Source organism: Talpa europaea (genome assembly GCF_964194135.1).
Source record: "Talpa europaea genome assembly, chromosome: 5".
Classification (NCBI taxonomy): Eukaryota; Metazoa; Chordata; class Mammalia; order Eulipotyphla; family Talpidae; genus Talpa; species Talpa europaea.
Genome location: NC_140071.1, coordinates 127,418,874 through 127,444,385, shown reverse-complemented (window position 1 = coordinate 127,444,385; position 25,512 = coordinate 127,418,874). Strand labels below are relative to the sequence as shown.

The following is a 25,512-nucleotide window of genomic DNA, read 5'->3' as shown; positions in this document are numbered from 1 at the left end:
GTTTCTTCAGCATGGTGGCCACAGCTCAATCAGACTTCTTTAGGGGTTCTGAGAGGTGCTCCCAGGGCCAGGAGCTAGCCCAGTGGTACTTCCACTGTGTCTTTTTGTAAAACCAGTCAGAGAGGCTGCTCATGTCGAAGTACATGGAAGAAACGACCATCTTTAAGGCATTACTGGGCACACTGTGTGTTCTTTGTGCTGTAATGAAGGCAGCACATCACTGGCTTAAGTGATGTGGGGTATACTCGAGTTAGCGCTCTGTGGATATGGGGCTTTCCACAGGGAGCTTAGCAGCATAGGCTTCATCTGTGCATTTACACATTGCAGTAGTGTCTTTTCTGACATGTAACATGGAATGTATTTTTCAGTATTCTCACAATGCTCCAGAATTTGATATTCTAATAAAGACATCAGAGCACTTTTCCATTAAGGGTCAAATAATAAATACTTTAGGCTTTGCCAACCACATAGCTCTCTCTCTCTTTTTTTTTTTTTTTTTTTGTTTTAGCAACCCCTTAAAAGCATAAATAAATAGATATATACTGTATATAGGGGTGTGTGTGTGTGTATATATATATGCTACATACACACACGTACATTTATATAATTCAGGGCCTCCTTAGTGGTGCAGGCGGTTGAGCGCAGCACTGTGAATCTGTCCGCAGCCTCTGCGGTGCCGGTCTGATCCCTGCCGATCTCGGAGCAACCCACAAGGCGAGCAGACCTCTCCTGTCTGGCCTGCTGCTCCCCTCAGCTGTGTATTTCTTCAGTCTGCCTGTTCTATTCCCCACTCTATCTTGGTGAATCCTCTCACCCTCCCGCGCCTCTGGCCTGTACCCCAGCTATTGTATAAATAAATAGTTAAAAAAAAATTCATGGCTCACAGGGCATTCAGGACAAGTCTTGCACCAGATTTTACCTGCAGGCTGGGCAGGTCAACCCCTGAACAAATGAATAGCAGTATAAGTTTAAATTACTCCAGTTTTAAACTATGAAGATCGATACAAAAGAGAAAAAGGAGAACCTGTATATTCTAGTGTAACAGGGTGGTCCCCAGGAAAAGGGGAGTTTCCAGATTTCCTGCCTAGGACATTCAACCCTAAGATGTTAGAAGAGCATTAGAAAGAATAGAGAAAAAAAACCAAACATTTTTTTATTAAGAATTTAATTTGTTCCAGGCAGTGTTTGGTTGTCTTATAAAATGATATAACTCTTATATTATTATATAGTGCTTTCTTATCAATTAGGTTATGTAAATAATATTCACTCTATATTGTGTAGCTGATTATGTGAAATTTTAGGACTCTTTGATGTTCACGTTTTAACTGAGTATAACCACTCCTATCTACTCTGTTAATTATTATAAGTAAGGATAGAGTCAGGATGTATAGGATCTAAGTTTTATATAATTTGAGTAGACTTAAGAAGAAGAAGAAGAAACTATGATACTGTCACAAAAATAACTACCTACAAGGTCAAGAACCTAACTCAAGCAAGGAGGTGGGGGTAGAAGGGATTAGCATAATCCATTAACCCAATAACCCAAGCCCTTTAGGCATCAATGCCCAGATCGGGAGGCTCAACACCCAGAAACTATCAGACTGCTATAGGGAGTGTCAGGAGCACAAACCATCCACCTACAAAGATGAGCCCCTCCCTGAAGATGATAAAACCTAATGCAGACCTCACAACGGGGCAGCGCTCCCTCTGCCCACCTGGAACTATGCAGTTTCTTCCTTTCACCAACTCTCTCTGCAGGGCAGCAGCTTTCTGGATGCTCATGACCTGTATCATGCCTGGGGCTTCTCTTTACTGATCTCCCCCAACAAGGCAGGGCTCCCCAAGGCTGCCCACCTGCAACCATGCAGGCCTCTCTCAGCAAACCTGTCCCTTTTGGGGCAGCTCTTCCTGCCCTCTTGTGTCTATGCAAGTGTCCTTTATTCTTCTGTCCCCTTCCCTAATAAACCTACTCTTTAAATATAACTAATGTCTCTGTCTCGTGGAGAAACTCCCCTGGGAAACCCACCATGTGTCACTGAAACAGGAGCTCTGGTGAAACCATGAGAAAGTCCACATTTTAGAAATCTGAAAAATAAAACAATAATCACAACATTTCTCTGAAACCCATTACTTTTAAACCAATTAATGAACGGACACGTCTCTATTATACTCCTTGTTTGAATTGTGGTATGATCAATACTTCTGAAAAAAATACAGAGAATCAATCTGAAATGTAGACATATAGAAGAGCAATTGGAATGGATTTTTAGAATGCTATCGAACTGTATTAGGCTCCATAATTGTGTAAATATAACAAATTTAGACTTATTCTGATAAATTCTTTCTTTATACAATTTCTGTTGAGAATTGTACCTGCACACACACAAGAATAACATGTTCTTAAGTATATCTTCTGCCTTATGGAGTTATTCCTGAGGAAAGAATTGCAGCTTTGATTAGATGTCAATAAGAAACGTGTACTCCATTTAGATTTTTACATGTCTAAGAATTTCAAGAACTTTCTGCACACTTGTTTCTGGCTCCAGACATCCAGGTCTTGATTCTCACACCACATCGTGTACTCCGGGGAACTCTGTATGGGACATTACATCACAACGCAGTAGAACTTCTGGCACTGAACATTTGTGCTGCCACATTGGGCAAAGCTGGCACAGAGAATATTAGACAAACTCTTGAATGTTACTCTTCATCTTGGTTGGTAGTAATAACTACGAGGGACAGTGACTGTTTACCAATAGAAATACATCTTAACAAACCCAAATAAGTGATTGATCATCTCATCTTTCCCTTTACCAGAATGTAAGTTTATCTTAATGTTTCTTTAACTTGGTCCCCCAATGCCTGGGTTTCTCTAACTTAATAAAACTTATGACATTTAACCATTTAAGCAAGAATTATAACAGGAAAGTGGAGTAGAAGAAAGCCACATTCTTAACCTAGCATAGGTAAAACTCTTAACACTTAGAAATTTCAAAAATATATGAGTATGCAAGCACACTATTGCATATCACTCACCCCCAGGTCTTGGAAGAGGTTGGTGCAAGTGAGGGATCTTGAAAGTTTATATTTCAGTAGCATAACAGTAAATCTGCCCTTGAGAGTAATTCAGAAACTGGGGGACACTGTGGTAGCTGTAGGCAATATTGGCTTCTAGAATTTTAGAAAACACTGCTTTAAATGAAAATTTTTAAAAAATGAGGCAGTGACTTTGAGTGAGATCTTTTTAAGTTTACCTTGTTTTTCTCAGATTCTCTTTCCTTAGGTTTGGAATAAACATGCTTTACATGAAAGAAATAAGCAAGCGTTCCCATTTCTATGAGCTGTCACTGAGAAGAGAGGGGTAGGTGCCATTACTTGCCTCCAAAAAGGATCAGGATAGATCTAACATCCGGAGAGAGACAGGGAGATGCTCAGAAACAGAAAGAAGCTGAATTTAGTGCTGAATTCAAATACATACTACTGATGAAATACCATTTCTAATTACTGCTGCTAGCTTAATAATGCATAAAAACACTTTATACCAAATATCATATGACTTTTACAATTATATAATTTTACATTAGCTAAATCCAAAGCTTCTATTTACATCCTCTCAGTTTTTGTTTTTTTTTTTTTAATCCAATCACTTGGGAACAATATTAAAAACCAGTTATGCAGTCAAAATAGTAAGTAAAAAGAATCAGTGTTATGTTTCCACCTCACTATGAATCAATAATACTTTACCAAGAGTTCTGTTCAAAATGTTAAACTCTATACCTGTTACTGGGTGGTGGTGGTGGGATATATTAGAATACATTGATACTATTAGCAATCATCAGGTATAAATTTAGCGAGCTTTATGGAAAAACTTGCCTTGCCAGTAGAATGGTGGCTAAATAGCAGAATTGCTGATTTATAGGGACATACAGTTGAAAGCCATGTTGTCTAATGTGCCTCTTCCTCCAGCTTTACTCAGATAATTCATCAAATAAATGATAAAATGGGCATTTATTGATTTTTTATATTAAAAAATAAGATAAATTGAGCATTTAAAGCAAACTACTATTTCCAAAGTTAATGTCGATCTGATGTTTATTGATAGTTTTCGGGTATTGCTGTCAGGTTAATGATGGGCTTACCATCACAGTTGAACCATGATTTAGTTCAGCCATCCCTGTTCCCTTTGAAAGTGAGTTTTTCCTTCCACTCACCATTACCCAGACCTAGTTAGTGGCCTCATTTAGCCACAAGTGGACCAAGAAGGGCAATCCTACCGTAGGCCTAGAAATATTTGGGGACAGATTTCAGTGGTTACTATATAAGGATCAGCATCTATCATTAGACAATTCAATGCTGCTAAAACAGTCAGTCAAATTTACTATATTATGCGCTCTGGAAACATTCTACATTTTTGTATTCTCTAAATGCAATGGGTTAAGTACGGTCAGTAAAGATTAGTACTGTCTGCTTTGATAATTAATGGAAGAAGTGATCTAGTGGTCATATAGGTCAACATAGTCAGGGGTTAAAACTTAGAAAGTTAATTTATCATTTTCTTAAGGCATCCTTAGGATAAGAAAGGTCATTTATTTCAGCAATACATTCATACAAGTCTTTATAATGATGCTTTAAAAAAATCCTTAATATCTAGCTTAAAAGTCATCATTTATAGCAGCTTTTGATATATCCTGCCAAAGTAGTAAAGATATACAACATGTCTCAAGTTCATGCTACAAAGGACATTGGCATGTTGGATTTTTACCATGGATAGCGACAGGAAACAGCTTCTGGCGGCCATAAGCTGTTTTTATCTAGCAAGTATACTTTTCCAAAAACTCACCCAGATATTTCAAAATATTATTATGCTTCCTTGCATGCTAAGACTTTTGCAAATGTACAAAATTTGATGTAAAATTGGAAAAATCCATATATTATATGGTATAAAAGACAATGTTAGTAATGACTGTGTATGTATGTGCATATATATATGTGTGTGTACAGCATAAATTAAATACCTGTGCTGTATTGCGTATTTGTTATTTTTTAAAAGACATATTTATTTATACATACAAGAACTGGATTGTAGGCCAGAGGTGTGGGATGTGAGAAGATTCACCAGAGACAGAATGGGGAGCAGAACAGGCAGACTGACTGAAATACACTGCTGAGGGGAGCAGCTGGCAAGACAGAAGAGGTCTGCTGAGCCATGTGGGTAGCTCCCTGGCTGGGGATTGAACTCTTGCTTCAGTGGCTGGCTATAGTGATGTGTCTTTAACTCCTGGGCCACCAGGGAGGCCCTGTATTGCATATTTTTTTAATTGAGGTAACCTTGGTTCACCACACTGTATATGATTTAGAGGAATAAATTCACACTTCCTCAGATGTATAAACATCACTCACCACACCCATCACTCTGAGCATCCATAGTCCTTTACCTAAAACCATTGGGCCATCTCCCCACCTTATTTCCACCCTAACCCTTCCTCCGCCTCCAGGAGCCTGTTTTATAATGTATAAATTTTGACATTTAAAATTTTAGAGCTTGGAAAAAAATCAACTGTCAGTATATGCTGAGCTTCAAGTGAAAATCATTCTAAAACTGAAAACATTCTAAATTAGCAAATCGCACAGCTTATTAATTAATATTTAGAAAACCATTTAAAATTATCTTGATAATTTTCTTTTTCTCTAGAAATATTCTGTATACTAACAAACACTGTGGGAATATTCTATAATTATCCAATAGGCAGAAAGAATCAACTTATTTTAGTTCTGAACGTGTGCTCTTCTTTTATTGATAAATTACAATGCATGGCTTTGTATAACATTTAAACAGCACAACTGGTTTTATTTTTTTGGCTGGAGACCAATTAAATAATCACTTATGCCAGCAGTTATTACCTGCTTAAAAGGAAATCTGTGGTTTCCTTATTTAAACTGCTGAGTTCTTAATGTCCATCAAAAAGTCTGTTATTGCAATGAATAATTTAGCCATTTGAGTCTACTACACACATTAACACTATGAGCACGAATTTAAGGTTGCAATATACACCAAAGTTTTTCACATTCCCATGGATCAAAATCGCACTTGCTATACAACAATAATTAATGCACAGCTTATATTTACTATTTGCAATGTGTTCAAAGAGCAATTATTTCTGCTAATTAGAAAAGAAAACTTCATTATCAAATTTACCAATAATAGTTAGACAGAAGATTGGTTATGAACACCTCCATAGCAATGTCTGCACATAGGTAAATGGATATAGAGCTCCCTTCTTAAAAGGATGAAAGAAAGGTCAATGGATTAGAAGTAGGGGTGTCATTTCCTCTGTTTGTCCCTTGGTGGAGTTCTTGAGTCACTTTCTCCCTTCCCGTCAAACGCTTTATATTTCTTTCCAGAACTGGCTATCATGTTTACTGTATTTAACCTTTTTCTTCTATTATTGTGAATACAGGCTCTATAATAAATGAACCCCCCCCCAACCCCGCCGACATCATATCCCCGGCACTTACTTCCTTACATTCCTACCCACAAACTTTTGTTTTCGTTGTGACTTTTCTTCCCGTCTTTTTTTGAGGCTGAAACTACATCCCAGACCCTGAATGCTAGTTTTCAGCTCAGTCATTGAAATTTTTTAATGGCAAAGCAGTGTGGAGAAAGCAGGTTTAGTAGGTAAATAAAAGAAAGAAACTACCCAATATTGGAAGTGTGGGATAGGCTATTTGGCAAAGAAGAAATCGTCGGCCAAGTTTTTTTATTAAATATCTTTCAGAACGTAATGTTATTTCTATAACCAATTTCATTTTTTATACCTTGGTCTCAAAGGGGCTCTCCTTTTCATTGTCCTTTAAAAAGAGGGGTGGGGGCTAGAAAAATACCCCCAACATTTTAACACTCCCTCAAACATCTTGTTTCCTACAGAGATGACGTCCTATCACTGATCAATGCAGGCTTCTGGAGACTGATCTCTCTTCTGCCTTCTCTGCAGGCCGCCAAAGCAGCAGCAACCGTGGTGGCGGCCGCAGCCGGCACCAGCAGGCGCGGGCTCTTTAATTTATTGCAGCCGGTTACACTTTGGATCCCATTTCATTCTGAACCCTCTCCTCTCAGGTTGAAAAGACAAATGCAGTCCGGGGTCTGAAAAGCCGGGCGGGGTTTGTGGGTGGGAGCGAAGCCGGATCTCGCATTCCCTCGGAGAGGTCTGGGACCCGGGGGGATTAAGTCCCCTGGTTGCATTTAATGAAATTGCTGAGCACTTGTGACACCAGCTCCAAGACTGCGGAAATGGGGCGGGGGTGGGGAAGGCGGCTCCTCGCCTCCATTCATCTCCACGCAGGCGGGAGGCTGGAGTGTCAGTCCCCAGACAGGGGGCGGAAGAGGATTGGAAGCCGCCACTTCGGCCAGGGCACCCCGGCGGCTCCCCTAACCTGGCTTCCACCCCGCCCCGCCTATTTCGCTCTGCGTCCCTAGAACCGCGCCGCAGGGCAAAGCCGCCGCCGAGGCCGCGTGCAGGCTGGTCTGGCTGAAAGGTCAGAGCCCCGGGCTGCAGGGGGAGGGAGGCGAGCCCGGAGGCCGGCTACCCCGCCCGGCAGTCTGGCTGCGCTGCTCTCCATGCCGCACACGTCGGACCTATTTCCCACGCTGGCTGGGCTTGGCGGCGGAGTTGGTAGGGCTGAGTAGGGAGGGCGGGCTGGAGACTACCTCCTGCTCGCAATGAGGAAACCACTCCACTGTGAAGGACGCTCTGCATCCTCCCGTCATCTGGGAAGAAATTTGCAGGGCGCTGGGGAAAAGCGCCCACTCCTTGGTTCCTCGCTCGCGTGCGCCTGGAGAGCGCGCGCGGCCTCGGGGAGCGAACGCTTGAAGGTGCGCAGGGGCCTGTTCAAGTTTATGGTCTGGTGAGGGAAGAGTGGGTGCACAGCGTTGCTGCCCACGCGACTGCCTGAAGTTTGCAAAATCTTAGCAAAAGGCGGCGAGGGGAGTGAGTGTTCTGCACCATATTGCCAAGCATCGGAATGCACGGGCGCAAAGCTGTGGAGTGGAGATGGTGCCCCTCTTTCGCCTTGGACCCTGGAAAAAAGGGGAGGCGGGAGTCGGGGGAGGCTCGCGTCCTGATAAATCATTTTGCCAAAATATAAAGGAGCTTTGGCTTCACCGCACTTAGACGACCGCGAAGGCGCTGCAGCGCGGGTCCCCCTCCCCGGCTCCAGACTGCGGCGGTGCGCACTGAGTCTGCGCGCCGGGCTTTTCTAGCTGATGCTGCAGATATAGAGCGGAGAGGCTGGCGCGGCGGTGACTTGGGGGGTGGGGTGGGGGGCTGTGTATGTGAAGGAGGCCGGGTTCCCGGCCTGCCTAAGAGGAGGAGCTGCCCAAGCGAGTGCTGCTGCTTTAGCTGACTGGAAAATGCTCGCTAGCGCCCGGGCACTTACCACACACCCTTCCAGCTCTGCGATCCCCCGTAGGAAGAGCTTGGAAATCTCGGCCGCCACCCGCCCCCCGCCCCCGCCGGCCCCCATTCCTGCTGGCTGCGCTCGCCCAAACAACCGCGTGCTGACATCTGCTCGCAGACTTTATTGGTGTTTGTCTTGTTTAAATCATTCTGCCTCCTCACACAGGTCTCGTGAAGGCAAAAATGCCAATTGTGGGCAGATTTCTTTTTTTCTTCTTTTTACATTGAATTCCCCTTTAGAGGGAGTCGCTGTAGCTTGGGCAGACGAAGTGAGGACTAATGAAATCCTAGCATCAGCCCCTCTTCCTACCCAAATAGCTGTTGCCCCCCCCTCAACCCAGTAATCCTCGCTATTTCCCCTGGTTTAACAACTGGTTAAAACTGGTTACAGTTTAGAAAACATGACCAGAGCTGAAAACGGCTGAGGCGGGCTTCGGGGACCCCCCACTGAAATTTTGGGGAAGCCTCGTCTGGGGGAATACCATGCACAACTAGGTGGCACAAAGTCAAAAGAAGGAGAGAGAAAAGGAGCTAGGGACACTTCGGTAGACAAAGTTGCCATTAAAGTTTATTTCCCTTTTATCCAGATAGGTGACGCTATACTTTGCCAGTTACTAAAGACTGCAGGTTTCTGCTCAGAAAATAATATCGAGACTTCCAACATGTGTTTATTCCCTAGGAGCGCGCGCGCGCGCGCACACACACACACACACACACACACACGCACACACCAAGGTTTACCTCCCCCCCCCAAGCAAGCACGATGGCAGGAATGCCAAAGATTTAAACAAAGACAAGTACCCCCCACCCCCCGCCCCCAACCCCAGTTCCAGGCCTCCGAAGTCACCGATCCCCAAAAAGGATCCCTCTCTCGCTCTCGGTGGACTTTGACGTTCTTTCTTCAGCACTGCAGCCCGTCATGGTTTCTCCTAACAGCGTGGCTCCCTGGGCGCACGCAGGGCACCCCTGGCCACCGTCAAGTGTGCCCTTACCAAGATGCTAAATTGCCAACTGGTGACACTTGGACGGTGGGGAACGCGGTCTGAGGGGGCGGGGGGGGGGGCAGGAGAAGGAACCTCGTCTCCCGGTGCCCGCTCCAGCGCTCTCACGCACGCACTCGGCATTAGTCGGAGCGAGCAGGAAATTTACCAGCGCCAGGGAAGGCGAGCAAGTGCCCCGACCCCAGCGCGGCTGGCTGCACGCGCCGGGAGGGGTGGGGGCAGGTTCTGGCTTAAGCGGGTGAGGGGGTGGCTGAGCTGTGCGCACTCCGAGTGGCCTCCGGGGCCGGAGCTGGGCTTTCCGGAGCGCGGCGGCGGGCTGGTGCAGCTCCAGCCGCGCTCCCCCCACCCCCGGCGCGCCCCCCGCCCTCTCAGCCAGTGTGTAGTTTTGGAGGCTCGACTGCCACCGCCGCAGCAGCAGCTCCAGCCACAAGCTCGCGCCGCGAGCGAGCCAGTGAGCTCCCGGCCACAACCACCACTTTGGGCAAACTTGCGGGTTCCCGGCTGAGGCTGGCGAGCGGGAGCTCCCCGCCGGCGGGTCAGCGTCTTTGAGCCGTGGCAGCTCCAGCGGCGGCTGGAGCGCCCGCACCAGACTCTCCCCGACGCGAAAGGGGACGAGACAACTGCGGAATTCACTCTCCGTGCCAGGGCACTTCCGAGGCAACAACTGACTGGCACTTTTTCTCCCCTTGGCGAACTGGATTTTTTTTTTTTTTTTTTTTTAAGCTACTTGGCAGCTGTCTCTGACTCCACCTCCCGCCTCCCTCCACCACCCTCCGTAGTGCCTTTGGCTTTTCTTCGGAAATCCGGACAAAATTGGGCATCTTTGTTAATTGCCGTGGGGGGAGCCCGGCCCGGCGCTTCAGCCAAGCCAGCGTCGCCTGCGCGCCGAGGCCGGTTCGCTCACCTTTGAAGTGCAAAGGGCTCAAGTTCTGCTCGAGTTGCCTGCGTCGGGACTGGCTGGGAGGGGCGGGAGCGTGCCGGAGAGAGTGGGAGAAGGGGAAAGGCGTAGGGGAGGCGGGAGGAGGGACGAGGAGGAGGGAGGAGAGAGAAGCCAGAGGGAGAGAGGGGAGGGATCGAGAGGGAGCGGGGAGAGAGAGGCTGCAATCTCCTCCCCGAATCGCGCACAGCGCTGCAGATCCCACTGCTCCGACATGCGGGCCGAATGCAGGTGAGGGAAGGCACGGACTCTGCGGCTGCAAACCCAAACTTGGGCACCGCGCGGTGCGCACGGCTCAGCCTTCGCCCCCGCGGGCGAACGGCTGCTGCGGTTTCAGGCGGCGGCTTCGTGACTAATGACCTTGCGCAGAGTTAAGAAAAAAAAAGAGAAACCCGAGCTCTCGGGGGTGAGAAGGGACTGACTCTCTGGGCGTCTCTGAAGATGGCTCGGGCTGCTGTTTGGCGCGCGGGGAGAACCCGGACGCGGATCGCCCTGTGACGCGCGTGGTCTCCACTGCACGGTGCCCGGAGCGACCTGGCGGGGATTTTTCATTCTAGATCAGTTGACTGGTTCTCCCGCTAAGCCGAGCGAAGTCGGAGTTGAGACTGGCTTGTTGCTGACTCCGATACCTCGTGCCGCAAGCGCCTCACGTTTGTCCAGGCAGCGGGAGCAGAAGCTGGGTCTAGAGTGAGTGGCTGGAACGTGAATTGGACTCCACTCCAGCAGCAGCAGCAGCAGCAGCAAAGACGAGCGGGCTTGGCAGGCTCGGAGGCTGCAGGCTCGCGCGCGCCCCGCGGGTTCCCGGCTCCGCCGCCCGCCAAGCCGGAGCGGCTGCGGCCACGTCCCACGGTGCGGGGACGCGAGCCCGGGATTCTCCGCCCGCCGCGGGGATGACTCTGGGGGGGGCTCCGAGCCCGCGGCGCGCAGTGTCCCGTGAACTGTGAGTACTGCGACTGAACGGCGGCTGGCGAGCGGGCGATTAGCACCCATTGCATGAATTATGAAACAATAACTTTCGGAAGAAGCAGGAGGAAAAAAAGAAGGATCTTCCGCCGTTCCCCTTGGGTCGACTCTGCGCCCTGCTTTTTGGCCCCCCTCTCGCGTCTTCGTTTCCCGGAGAGGGGCGAGGACCCGGAGGAGGGCAGGCGGCCGGCCCCAGAGGAGGGGGGAGCCCGGGGGGGCTGTGATCAGAAGGAGCAGTAGCAGCAGCAGCAGGAGAAGATGCTGAGGATGCGCACCACGGGATGGGCGCGCGGCTGGTGCCTGGGCTGCTGTCTCCTCCTGCCGCTTTCGCTCAGCCTGGCGGCCGCCAAGCAACTCCTCCGGTACCGCCTGGCCGAGGAGGGCCCAGCGGACGTTCGCATCGGCAACGTCGCCTCGGACCTGGGCATCGTGACCGGCTCCGGGGAGGTGACTTTCAGCCTCGAGTCGGGCTCGGAGTACCTGAAGATCGACAACCTCACCGGCGAGCTGAGCACCAGCGAGCGGCGCATCGACCGCGAGAAGCTGCCCCAGTGTCAGATGATCTTCGACGAAAACGAGTGTTTCCTGGACTTCGAGGTGTCTGTGATCGGGCCCTCGCAGAGCTGGGTGGACCTGTTCGAGGGTCGGGTCATCGTGCTGGACATCAACGACAACACGCCCACCTTCCCGTCGCCCGTGCTCACGCTCACGGTGGAGGAAAACCGGCCGGTGGGCACGCTCTACCTGCTGCCCACCGCCACCGACCGCGACTTCGGCCGCAACGGCATCGAGCGCTACGAGCTGCTCCAGGAGCCCGGGGGCGGCGGCGCGGGGGGCGAGGGCCGGCGCGCGGGGCCTGCCGACAGCGCCCCCTACCCCGGGGGCGGCGGGAACGGCGCGCCCGGCGGGGGCCCCGGCGGCTCCAAGAGGCGGCTGGACGCGCCGGAGGGCGGCGGCGGGACCAGCCCCGGCGGCCGCAGCAGCGTGTTCGAACTGCAGGTGGCCGACACCCCGGATGGCGAGAAGCAGCCGCAGCTGATCGTGAAGGGGGCGCTGGACCGCGAGCAGCGAGACTCCTACGAGCTGACCCTGCGGGTGCGCGACGGGGGCGACCCGCCTCGCTCGTCCCAGGCCATCCTGCGGGTGCTCATCACCGACGTGAACGACAACAGCCCCCGCTTCGAGAAGAGCGTGTACGAGGCTGACCTGGCAGAGAACAGCGCCCCCGGGACCCCCATTCTGCAGCTGCGTGCCGCCGACCTGGACGTGGGGGTCAACGGGCAGATCGAGTACGTGTTCGGGGCCGCCACCGAGTCGGTGAGGCGGTTGCTGCGCCTGGACGAGACGTCGGGCTGGCTCAGCGTCCTGCACCGAATTGACCGCGAGGAGGTGAACCAGTTGCGCTTCACGGTCATGGCCCGCGACCGCGGGCAGCCCCCCAAGACCGACAAGGCCACGGTGGTGCTCAACATCAAGGATGAGAACGACAATGTGCCGTCGATTGAAATCCGCAAGATCGGGCGGATCCCGCTCAAGGACGGGGTGGCCAACGTGGCCGAGGACGTTCTGGTCGATACTCCCATTGCCCTGGTGCAGGTGTCCGACCGAGACCAAGGCGAGAACGGAGTGGTCACCTGCACCGTGGTGGGCGACGTGCCCTTCCAGCTCAAGCCAGCCAGTGACACAGAGGGCGACCAGAACAAGAAAAAGTACTTTCTGCACACCTCCGCCCCTCTGGACTATGAGACCACCAGGGAGTTCAACGTGGTCATCGTGGCGGTGGACTCCGGCAGCCCCAGCCTCTCCAGCAACAACTCTCTGATTGTCAAGGTGGGGGACACCAACGACAACCCGCCCGTCTTTGGCCAGTCGGTGGTGGAGGTTTACTTTCCGGAGAACAACATTCCTGGCGAGAGGGTGGCCACGGTGCTGGCGACAGACGCCGACAGCGGGAAAAACGCAGAAATTGCCTACTCCCTCGACTCCTCCGTGATGGGGATCTTTGCCATAGATCCTGATTCTGGGGACATCCTCGTCAATACCGTGCTGGACCGCGAGCAGACTGACAGGTATGAGTTTAAAGTTAACGCCAAAGACAAAGGCATCCCCGTGCTGCAGGGCAGCACCACAGTGATTGTGCAGGTGGCTGACAAAAATGACAATGACCCTAAGTTTATGCAGGACGTCTTCACCTTTTATGTGAAGGAAAACTTGCAGCCCAACAGCCCCGTGGGGATGGTCACAGTGATGGATGCTGACAAGGGGCGCAATGCAGAAATGAGCCTGTATATAGAGGAGAACAGTAACATTTTTTCCATTGAAAATGACACAGGGACCATTTACTCCACAATGTCTTTTGACCGGGAACATCAGACTACTTACACATTCAGAGTCAAGGCCGTGGATGGGGGAGACCCTCCCAGGTCGGCCACAGCCACTGTCTCTCTCTTTGTGATGGATGAGAATGACAATGCTCCCACAGTTACCCTGCCCAGAAACATTTCTTACACTTTACTGCCACCTTCAAGTAATGTCAGGACAGTAGTAGCTACAGTGTTGGCAACAGATAGTGATGATGGCATCAATGCAGACCTGAACTACAGCATTGTGGGAGGGAATCCCTTCAAGCTGTTTGAGATTGACTCCACCAGTGGTGTGGTTTCCCTAGTGGGAAAACTCACCCAAAAGCACTATGGCTTGCATAGGTTGGTTGTGCAAGTGAATGACAGCGGGCAGCCTTCCCAGTCCACCACGACTCTGGTGCATGTGTTTGTCAATGAAAGTGTTTCTAATGCAACTGTGATTGACTCCCAGATAGTCAGAAGTTTGCACACCCCACTCACCCAGGATATAGCTGGTGACCCAAGCTATGAAATTAGCAAGCAGAGACTCAGTATTGTCATTGGGGTGGTTGCTGGAATTATGACAGTGATTCTAATCATCTTAATTGTAGTGATGGCAAGGTACTGCCGGTCCAAAAACAAAAATGGCTATGAAGCAGGCAAAAAGGATCATGAAGACTTTTTTACACCCCAACAGCATGACAAATCTAAAAAGCCTAAAAAAGACAAGAAAAACAAAAAATCTAAGCAGCCTCTCTACAGCAGCATTGTGACTGTAGAAGCTTCTAAACCAAATGGACAGAGGTATGATAGTGTCAATGAGAAGCTGTCAGACAGCCCCAACATGGGGCGATACCGGTCCGTAAACGGGGGTCCTGGCAGTCCTGACCTGGCCAGGCATTATAAATCTAGTTCCCCGTTGCCTACTGTCCAGCTTCACCCCCAATCACCAACTGCAGGAAAAAAACATCAGGCCGTACAAGATCTACCACCCGCCAACACATTTGTGGGAGCAGGAGACAACATTTCAATTGGATCAGATCACTGCTCTGAGTACAGCTGTCAAACCAATAACAAGTACAGCAAACAGGTAAGATGCCTCCCAAATATATTTAAATATCCCAGAGAGAGCTAAAAACTCCGAGACAGAGCATCTTCAGCAAGGTTTTGTCTTCTCTCTTTTAAAACTATGATTTGAAATTTTATTAGCAGGGAAAACTGTTAATTTATTCACTATTCATTTAGTAGAGGTGATCTTCACAAGATGCACTATTGTATTTTGCAGGTTAGGCCAACATGTACTAAGCTACCAAAGAAAATAATCACAGTAGACAGTGTTCAGGACTACTCTTTGTACTTCAGCTGTAATTCATGCTACCTTTTCTGCTTCCAGAATAAACATGTACCTGTTGATTGGATGCTTAGCTTTAACCTGAAAGTATTTTCTTTTGTGAGTAGTAAGTGGATAATTGCATCCAGAGAGAAAATTTCTCAAGTTACTCTGGTATCTGTGCAAATATCACATTGTAAAAGTTTTAACTATGCTACACATCATGCGGGATTAAACAGATAAGTGAATGCTGATTCATGCAAATGCAGTATCAAGTATGAGATACTTTGACAAAAATGCCGGGCTAAAATAATGTAATGATATGCAAATGTTATGCAAGGCTACATTTTTAATACTTCCATATATTTAACAAATATTTAGATATCGCTAAGGATATGCAATCATTGTTTGCCTTGTTCGTGTTTGGTATTAAAAATTTATAGGCAGAAGTAAACTGCATGAACCTTTCATTTTTTAAGCCAAGCAACAAACAGGTTGATGTTTGTGTGCAGGATACTTTGGATGCATTGCAATATTTGACAGTTGTTTCTCAGTGAAATGTGGAGTCAAAAAAAAGTGTATTCTGACATGAACTTCAGAATATGTAAGATTTAGTTTTGAAAGTTCTACTTATATATTATATGTATTACTCACAGAGTTTTCACCCACCAAAGTTTGGCACACAGCAAATAAAATCTTTTGGAAACTCTTCTATCTACTGCTGTAGCAACTCTACTAATGAAGCATCATATAGTTCTTCCTTCCAGAATTCACCCCAAGAAACATACTTGTGGCTCTCAAATAGCTTCATCATAATTTTTCTCTAAAATATGCTTTGTGTGTGATATATGGGATTTGAGAATTAAGGCAAAGAAAAAAAGTCATTTTATAACCTCATTAAAGGTGTTATTGATGGACTCATTAAAGATACGATAGAATAGAGATAATAATTCTTATTGCCTTCGTAATTTAAAAAGTTGGTTTCTTATATAAATATTTTCCATATACAATACTTAACTGTGACTATTTGGATAAGGAGATACAGACTTGATATGCTTTTATATCTAATTATCAAAGAATTCAAGAGTACAGCTTGAACTCTGTTGTATTAAATGGCTTTTGAAATTGTCTTTTGATGCCTATGAACTTGCCTTATTTCTTTTCATCTGAAATTTAACAAGTAGAAAGCTTGTATTTGTCCTCCTAGAGTTGGGAGGAGGTGGTTGTTTTGGTTTTCAGTGCTTTCATCAGGTTTGTAAATAAGGACCATCCCAATTAAAATAACAGCACATTTATAAGATTACTTATGAACACCCATAAATTAATTGAGATCCTCAGAAATTTGTTTAGAAAATAGTTACTTTTGCGATCTTTCTGGAGAATATTTTCTTCTAGCTGCCATCCTAAGAGGACTTGATGTCCTGTGGCTGAATAGCATTTGCATTCTAAATTGTGTATTTTGAGTGGACTTATCAAGTGGCAGATTTTTAGCTATCTTATGCAAACACCTCATATGTTCTCTACTGTCACTTAAGTTTCATTTGGCTCATCAAATGGGGTTAGCTCTATGTTCTTGAATATTTAAAACAGCCAATATCAAGGCTGTTGGCATCCTGTGTAAAAGGCAAAGTGATATGCTTATAAATAAACTAATGTATGGTGTTAGTCTCTTAACTGAGCAAAGAAATTCATATATCCAAACAGAAAACCTACAAAGCTATTGGAACAAATCATTCATTTGTCAAAAGTCACTTTGGAAACGTGTATGTCTTTAGGAATCCAAAAGATGTATAAAGTTTTAACCACAATAAAGAGCTGACCTGAAACAGAGGCAAATGAAATACATTACCCTTAATGTAATTAGTAATAGTAATTGATAGCTTCATCCTCTCAATATTACGGTTAGGGCCAAGAGATCCATTTACAGAGTTATATTCTGCTTAGGTATCTGATATAAAAAACTGTCTTTTCTGTTCTGATTTTTGTTTTTGTCATAAGTAGGTAATTTCCTATTTTTATTTTGAAAAAAAATGTACCTTTAGATTTTACACAGTGGCCCAAATGTATTTTGTTTTGATTAAACATGACATTAAAAAGAGAAAATAAGGCTTAGTCACAATTTCCCCCCTTTGATCATGAATTTATCTGTGTAAAACGTGAAGGTCATTGTCTTTTATTTTTTTATCTTAAAAGTTAATTAAAAATCTGAGATTTTATGTAAGATAAAGACTACATGTTATTTATAATATTCTAATCATGCAGTTCTTTACTTGTGGTAGGATGGAAATGATGTCTCTTACAGTGTTCTTATTTTCATGAGAATTAGGCATTTTGAAGTGTTGCTCCTAAATTTTATTAATGCCTACATTACAGTAAGTTAAGCAGCTTTGTAGAAACAAAAGTTTATAAATAATGCTCACCCTATCCCCTTCTTCTTGGCTTGCATTTACAGGCTCAAGGGACATTAAAATCAAACTTGTATTGTTATTCTTTAGCGGAATCTAGGAAAGTTGTGTTGTAGAGGTGTTGAAAAAAAATTTTTTTTTTGAAATTCACACCTTAGAAAAACTGATGATATTGTCCAGGCTTTCATAGTTCAGATCTTTGCATTTCAAATAAAACTCTTTGCTTTCTACTAAATAACATATTTATTTGAGCAAAATGTGGACCATGGACAACATCATTATTTAGATTAAGAATCTGCTTTTTCATTTCATGCTGCCTTTGCTTGGTAAAACTGGTCTTGGTGGTGGGTTCAGGTTTGTGACCTGGAACTTGAGAGGTGCTTTTGATTTGTAAAATCAAGGCAGAAGTATTCCGCTTTTTCTGTTTCCTTTCAAATTTCCAGTGTATGTGTATTATGTATTTTTTAAATTCTCTTTAAAAATTAATATAATTCCAAAAGATTCATTGATAATGTATAAAAGTACAGTTGTCCCTTGGTTTATTTGTCTCAAATTCTGTTGGGCTTATCCTTGCCGTGCTGTTATTTAGATAACGCACTGGAAGTAAAAATTTTATTGTATTTAGTAAATGGAAAGTAAGGTACTTTATTTTTGGCAAGCGTATAGAGGACATATCCTGAATAAACATTCATTTAAAAATCCATTTGTAGCTGATCATGAAATACTCCAAAAAAAATTCATGTTTACTCCACTGACAGTTTTCCCTCTGCAAGGAACTGCTCAATGTAGTCTGAATAATGTTCTCCTTAATTGATCAAATTGTGTTCAATATACTCACTATATACCTAGGAAGAAAATATGGCAGATATTATTTTTTAACATTACTTCCATTTTGGAAGCAAATGGATGACTTTCAATCATCTTTTAAAGTTCTAAGCACTAAGAAAGCTAAATATTAAATGATTTGTGTATTTATATTTTAACATATATATTGCAGTGGAAAAACATTTACATAGTGATGCCAACCATAGCTTCCAGTTTTAATTCTACAGGCATATTTTCTACAATATGGCTCATTTATCTATAACTAAGGACACTTTCAAGAAGCATAATAAATCTCACTATTTGGTGATTTTTATGATATTTGGCTTGATAGTGTAGCCAAGAGGCTAATAACTGATAAAACTTAGGTCACGCCTTTAGTCATCTAGTAAAGTAGGGTTACCTGGCTCTCTGGATGTCTATGAAATAAGAAAAGGATTGTCCACTGATTTGATATGAATGAATATGCAAATTTTTATGCAAGTCTAGTAAGACAATTTGAACCCTACCTCAAATTTATCCTAAGCCAATGTGTGACTTAGCTGTAAGGCCACAAAATCAATTTAAAGACTAAGTAAATAATGTAGCTTGATTAAAAAAACAAAGTCATTCTTTCATATCTTTCTATCTTTGAGTAAGTACTTGTCTCATATGTGCAAAGGTATGTAGACGGTATTTATCGCAATTTCTTTTTCACTCTTTGTCTCTCTCTCTTCCCTGCATATAAACAAATGCATACAAGTCAACAAAAGTGCCGTTAGGCTTTTATCTTGTACGTGGAAATATTTAAACTTTAAATACATACAAAGCCAAATTAAAATACGCCGCAACCAGCTACTTAATGTCTGTATCTAAAATCACTAGAGACATCAAACTTTAGAATTACAAAGCTATCAATCAAGCCAGTCCCCTCATTATAAATAGGAGGTAACTGAGGTATAGTAGGAAAAAAAGTAATTTGATTAAGATCACAAGAATAACAGGGATATAAGGTGAACTACAGTGCAAGTTATAGAAGGCAGAGTTTATTGAACTTTTCTATTTATCATACTACAGCTAAGAAAAAAAGTAATTTCTCTAACTTTATATTTATCAATAGAGACAGAAATCTGTTGAGATTTATTTATGATGTATCGATATATATTTGATTATGAAATCTCAGTTTTACAGTAGTATTTTGCTTTTGATTTTTTTCTGAAATCTAGGAAATTATAATTCAGATTTTACAAAATTTTAAAAGAAATTAATATTTCTTTGTAAGAAATTACTATTTGTATGATAATTGATGACATACATTAAAGTGACATTGTGGTTCAGAGCATATATTCAACAGGTTGATAAGATTTTTGCAGAATAATGATAATTCTGTAACTCATGTAATATTTACTATATCCTCAATAAAACATAGTTTAAATGGAAATTAGCCAAAAATTTCTATACATATTTGAAGTTTTCTACATGTCAAATTAGGGTGATCTTTTTCCTTTGCTATCAATGTTGATGACTCCTTTTTGATTCTATGTTTCTTTGCATGTTGCCAACTATACAGATGTATTTTACTTTACCAGCATCCTTAGCTTGCAAATGTGAACTATTTTTCCTCTAAATTTATTTTCAGAAAATTTTCATAAGAATGTGACTTTTATTTATTTCCAGTTCTATTGCTTCGTTGTCTGGAAATTAACAAATAGTATATTACATTTTAAGTTTGAATATAGAAAAGATATAAGTGGTTGAATTTATGAATTTCAAGAATGTAATCTGAACTATTTTTAAAATGAATATAGTGTGACAAAACCATGGCTTCATAGCCCCAATACTATTAGATAATTTAACATCATTTCTTTTCTAGGGTAAGGGTGATAGTGGAGGTTATATAGGAAATTTAGTGTAATAATTGTTTAGAACACTTATGGGTAAGCTGTATATAACCACTTTCTAGACTATATCAAGCCTCTCCATCCATTCATTTACTGTGAGTCTATAGAAATAGTAAGATCTGTTCATATATATCTTGAGTCAGCTTTGCTTTTCTTTCCTATTTATTTTAAAAGCCCTCAGAATCTTTTCTAAAGCAGGGACTCTGTTTCAGAACATTACACAGTGCTTTATTTAGCATTAGTGTTGTGGGAGAAATCACATTCCAAGAAGAATTGAGCTGAAACCACCAAAACTAATCTTAATTATCACTTCTGGTGAATTAATGTTTTAAAGGCGGAATAAAGGTTTATTTTCAGGAATTTAGTGATGTTTGTATTGAACTCTAATCCTGTGTACAAACAAAAACTATTAAAGCTTCCAAGTAGGAATCATCTGACAAGTTAACTTCCCCCCACCCCCTGAGCATATTTATTATGTACAAACACATAATTTGCAAATAAAAATTCTCTGCTCCAAAGCCTCTTCCAGAGCACTCCAATTGGGCATAAGACGTTGGGGAAAATTTCTTCATCGCATTTTTTTTTTTTACCTGCATAAATTTTTATTTTCCTTCTTTCAGATGCGTCTACATCCATACATTACTGTGTTTGGCTGAATTCCACTCTAATATGATGCTCCATTATGCACCATACTGTGATGACCTTGCTACTCCGAGCCTGCTGGAGCCTGCCCTTGGCCGTGGGGTGTCAGCCAATCACTGCTTGTTCCACTTGTGCATTTTATTTTCAAGGTTTTTTGTTTTTTTTTTTCATCACGTAAGGAAAAATAGTATTAAAATAAACAAATTTATAAAAGAAACAGTGTTAATAAAGAAATGTGCTACTGATGGATTTCTAAGTCACCCAGAATTCTCTTCTCAAAGAGGTTGTTAGCAGAACTTATTAGTAAAATTAAAAAAAAAAAATCCAAAGCATATTTCAGCAATAACTTTAAGACTCTGGCTTTATGCGAACCAAAGAAAAGTTAAGTCTATTAAATCTTTGTGTATCATAAACGTGAAATACCACTTTGAATAAAATCCTAAACTGATCAATGTTCTTAAGTGTTATAAAATAACAGCACTTCCCAGATCAGTCAGCTAGTTCTGTGCCAGTAAAACATCGTGTCTCCTGCTCATTCTGTGTGTGTATATTTGTGAGAGTCACCGTGTGTCTTTACGTGCTCCCACACATGTATACAAGGACTTGGCGCAACTGTTACAAAGATATTACCTGTAGAACAAATTTGAGAGATTAATTTTGTATTTACCCAAAACATGGCAAATTAATTTTTTTTAATTCATCTCAACATATTGACCAAAGTATCTAAAAAGTTTCAAGGTTTTATTTTTCCTTTTGATTCCTTAAGAAAATTTAGAACCTTTCAGTTAGGTTAACTGAAGTCACCGTAATCACATTCAGAAGGAATGTGCAGTTTCCTGTCTTTGTGAACTGCGTTTATCTCCAGTCTATTTAATTTGATGCCAGATAACAGAAACTCACATAAGGTCTGAGAAGTCCATTCAGCATGTTACATACTGCTTAGAGAGCCAGTGGCTAATTTGAATTGTATAAGTGATATTTGAGGTCAATCAGGGAATTTTCTGGATGAACTCACTAACTCTGTACGTTTGTATGTTTATGTCTCCATTTGTATTGTTGTATATGTTTGTGCCTAAAAATAAGCGTGTAATTTAACAAATGCTATCATATCATCTGCCCCTATGAAAGGTTACTGAAGTTTTGAAATACTGACAGAAAATGCCAAATATTTGAGGTTTTGTTTTTTTTTTTTTTGGTAAATCATTCATTGTTAATATAAAATCTCTCTGAGAAAAACAAATAAATATTGGGCAACATCCTGAACTACAAAGTGACAGGAAATACACGTAATCATGTAAATATATATATACACATATAAACATATATGTAAGGTTGTTTTATTCTATTAGCTATTTAATTTTGCTAAAGGGAAATTTGCAGAAGTATAACTGAGAGTATCCTGAAATTCCTGAATAAAACCTAATTATCCAAAACTTTTCATTTTGTTTTGAGCATGAAGACAGGTGTGAAAAGTTGGTGAAAATAATCCTTATCACTTTCTGCTTCTTGGAAATGTCATGTTTCCTCCTCCCAAGTAGTAAATTTTCTTCGTTAAATTTAAACTGTAAACTCTGCAACAAATCACACCAACTCAAAAACAAATTATAGATAAAAAAAGTCCAGATTTTGGAATAAATGCATGTGCAACTATATATGAGTATCTTAAAAGGAAGAACATTCTAAGGTAGCATTTTGCAAACCTGAGTTGCCACACACTCAAATCAGTGAGTCTCTACCATAAATAGAATGATAGTGGTAGAGTCCTTCACCCATGTGGTGAGTAAATATTGTCTTGTGCAATCTTCACTCTGGTGCGTTTGTGTGCATGTGTGTTTTCCTGTTCTTCGTTGCCATGTGAGACATTTGTCTTCTTTAGCAATTGCAATGGGTTGAGAAACACAACTCTGGAACGCTTGGGGTGGGAAACTATGGCCATTTACCATTATGAGTGGAAAACACAATGAATCAAAACAAAACAAAATGCCAGCACTCCTAAGAATTTTAGTATAAAATTAAGCTGAGTCAGAATGATCAACAGCAAGCTCTTGCAGCAGCATTCATCAACAGCACAGCAATTTTGATAAATTTATTATTCTCTGCTTTCTTTTTTTTTTTTTTTTTTAAATCTTTGAACATGTCACCTTTGGTTCCATCCAAGTGCATAATTCCCCTCCTCCTCTTCCCCTTGTCCCGTTTTCAATCAACTCAGGTGTTGTGATCAGTGTCTTCTTTATTCCTGGAATTTACCATTTAAGGTGGTGCCTGTGGACAGGGAGAGATTTAAAAATTACCCATATCCTCTCTTAGCAATTAGACATTTTATTTAAAACAACACATTAATTAATGCTCCATTATGAAATCTAAAGAAGAGTATGAGAATGTTAGAGATTGGTTTAGATAAAGTTTACTAGCCAGCATTGGTACTGGGTTTACAAAGAAAATAAGAGTCTTCTGTTCTCCTGGAATTAAAATAAAGATGATTACAGGGCTGAAAAGTGATAGATTATATCTATATCATGCTCCTAAAGTTTCTATGCTTTGAATGTTTGTTCACTAGCTCTTCAGAGCAGTCTGTGAGGGAAAAGCACCAAGTACTGCCTCTGAGATGAGGAAACCCAAGTAATGGAAGCTTATTCATGACCCTGCTGGAGTTGGCTAAAGAAATGTATAACGTCTTTGAAGAAATATCTGGTCAAAATTCAAGAGTGCTGACAGTCTTTGGGGAAATTATGTAATTTTTTTGTTGTTGGATACAGTATATTTACAGTATGTTTTCAGATTTATCTGGGTAAAATCTTTCCACAAGAATTCCTTGAAACATATCCAGCTTTTCAAACTTTTTGTGGTCACAAAGTACAATTAATTCTACCAAAAAAGGGGGTGAATGGGTTTAATTTGGAGAGCGAATTAGTTAACCAGGTTGTACACAGCAACCCATATGTGATTTTAAAAAGAAGCCCAAGAACTTAGTAACTCACTTTAAATTTAATTTTATTTTTGAAGCTCTCTCTAGAAAAACTACCAGCTTCTTAGGAAGTGATTTCACAATGTAAAATCTTTCTGGGAATGATTTTCTATCTGTAATGTTGCAAAAGATTTTTCTTTGATGCATGTGATTGTTTTTATCCATTTGTTTTATAGAGCATGCCATATCTTTATATATAGATTAGTTATATCTTTAATACACAGTGCAAGGATTTGGAGTGTAATTAAAATGATGAGCAAAATAAGGCCTTCACAGATAGGACAGTGCAAGGATAACATATGCATATGGCAAGAGATAATTGAAACTCCATGGGACTGTCCCAAGTTTATCTTGTCTATCTTGGTATTCCCAGTGCTAACTAGAATATCCAGTATTTAGGAAACTTTCCTGACTATTTAATAGAGAATCTAGGTTTTGATGCTAGGTAGCGAGATGATCCATCCACTCTGATCACAGGAATGTGATGTGGCCACTTTTATATTAGAATCTGAGAGCATCCTACTTACTATCTTGGATGGACATCTCCATTCTGATCTAGAGTCCCTGGCTTCTTTGTGTAGTGCACACTCTTGTTTCCTTAGTAAATGAGTGATTCTCTGATACCTCCTTCCTTTTTGATGGTGTTGTAAACCACCCCTTAAAACAGTAAAGCTAAACCAAAGAATATATTCAAAACAGGTAAGGGAGGCACTAGTCACACATCCTTACCTGTGGGGGGGAAATGGTTATGTTGTATACCCAAACACATGTTTGTCTTGGTATTCATCAATTTATACATTCTTGCTGACATTAATCATTCACTGCACCAACCCATGCTCATTGATAATGGATATGTTTTCATTTCAATGGGATGTCCATGATAAACATCTATTTTTAAAAGTGAGAGTCTAACCAGCTGTAAAGACAAGCCATATACTTGGTTGTCTAAATGAAGAGGTCCAGAGGAGGGATCGTACCCTTAAATGAGGTGGGAAGAGAGGTAAAATCTGAGAAATTCCTTGCAACTAAAAAACACTCTTTAAGAACCCAGATACTCTAAGGAGCACACATTTAATTGCAAATGACCTCTGAAGGAGTTCTGTTCAGTTTTTGGCACACCAGAGTGTAAATTGCCTTAAGCAGTTAACTAGGTCAGCGCGTCCCCAAAATCAATAGCCTTTAAGAAATGGAAGTGTGAACCTCTACCTCTGAATCATATGTAGTGTTGTAGACCCATGTTACCTAAAAAATTAAAATGAAAGAAAGAAATGGGGTCTTGATTAGGACCTTAAGGAAGGATGAGAAGATAACAGAAGCTTAGAAGACTGAGAATTCTATTAAGGTACCAATTTTCTCCAACTCCAGCTAAGAGGGAGAAAATACAAGTTTATATTCGAAAATGGTATTCCGGTCTAACAAAGGCAAATGTCTGTGGGCTTTGAATTTTGGCTCAGGGCCCTAGTACCATAGGCATCTACTAAGTGTCATGGCTTCATATGACCACAAGATTAGTGTCAAAAAGTAGTTAAGATCCACTTCTCCCCCTTTAGACCAGGTGTTTTGTTGGGTTTTTGTTTTCATTCTAGAATATCACATCCAACTACTCTTGTACTTTACTGCTCAGGTACTTTTGGGAAGAACAAAGAAGGGAAATATACAAACCATTATTGTGTGGCTGTCATAAAAATAGTAGCCTCATCACTACCATTAGTGGTGTCTTACCGTACTTTAATTCAGTTCTCAAAAATTGAGTCCTAATAGGCATAACTTAT

The 25,512-nt window shown here is 42.7% G+C and overlaps 1 protein-coding gene across 4 annotated transcripts in view; it reads left to right on the top strand.

Moving 5' to 3' along the window:
* Window positions 1-11,612: 11,612 nt before the first annotated feature.
* Window positions 11,613-25,512, top strand: part of PCDH7 (protocadherin 7) — a gene marked incomplete at both ends in the record, with an annotated part of 387,781 nt that continues 373,881 nt past the window's right edge. For 3 of the 4 annotated variants that reach the window (XM_084233330.1, XM_084233329.1, XM_084233331.1), the window contains one exon: window positions 11,613-14,786. In XM_084233330.1, the coding sequence (XP_084089456.1) occupies window positions 11,613-14,786 (3,174 nt within the window). Of the gene's footprint in view, window positions 14,787-20,753; window positions 20,790-25,512 lie in introns of those variants that run through there. The other variant, XM_084233332.1, reaches the window with a different exon arrangement.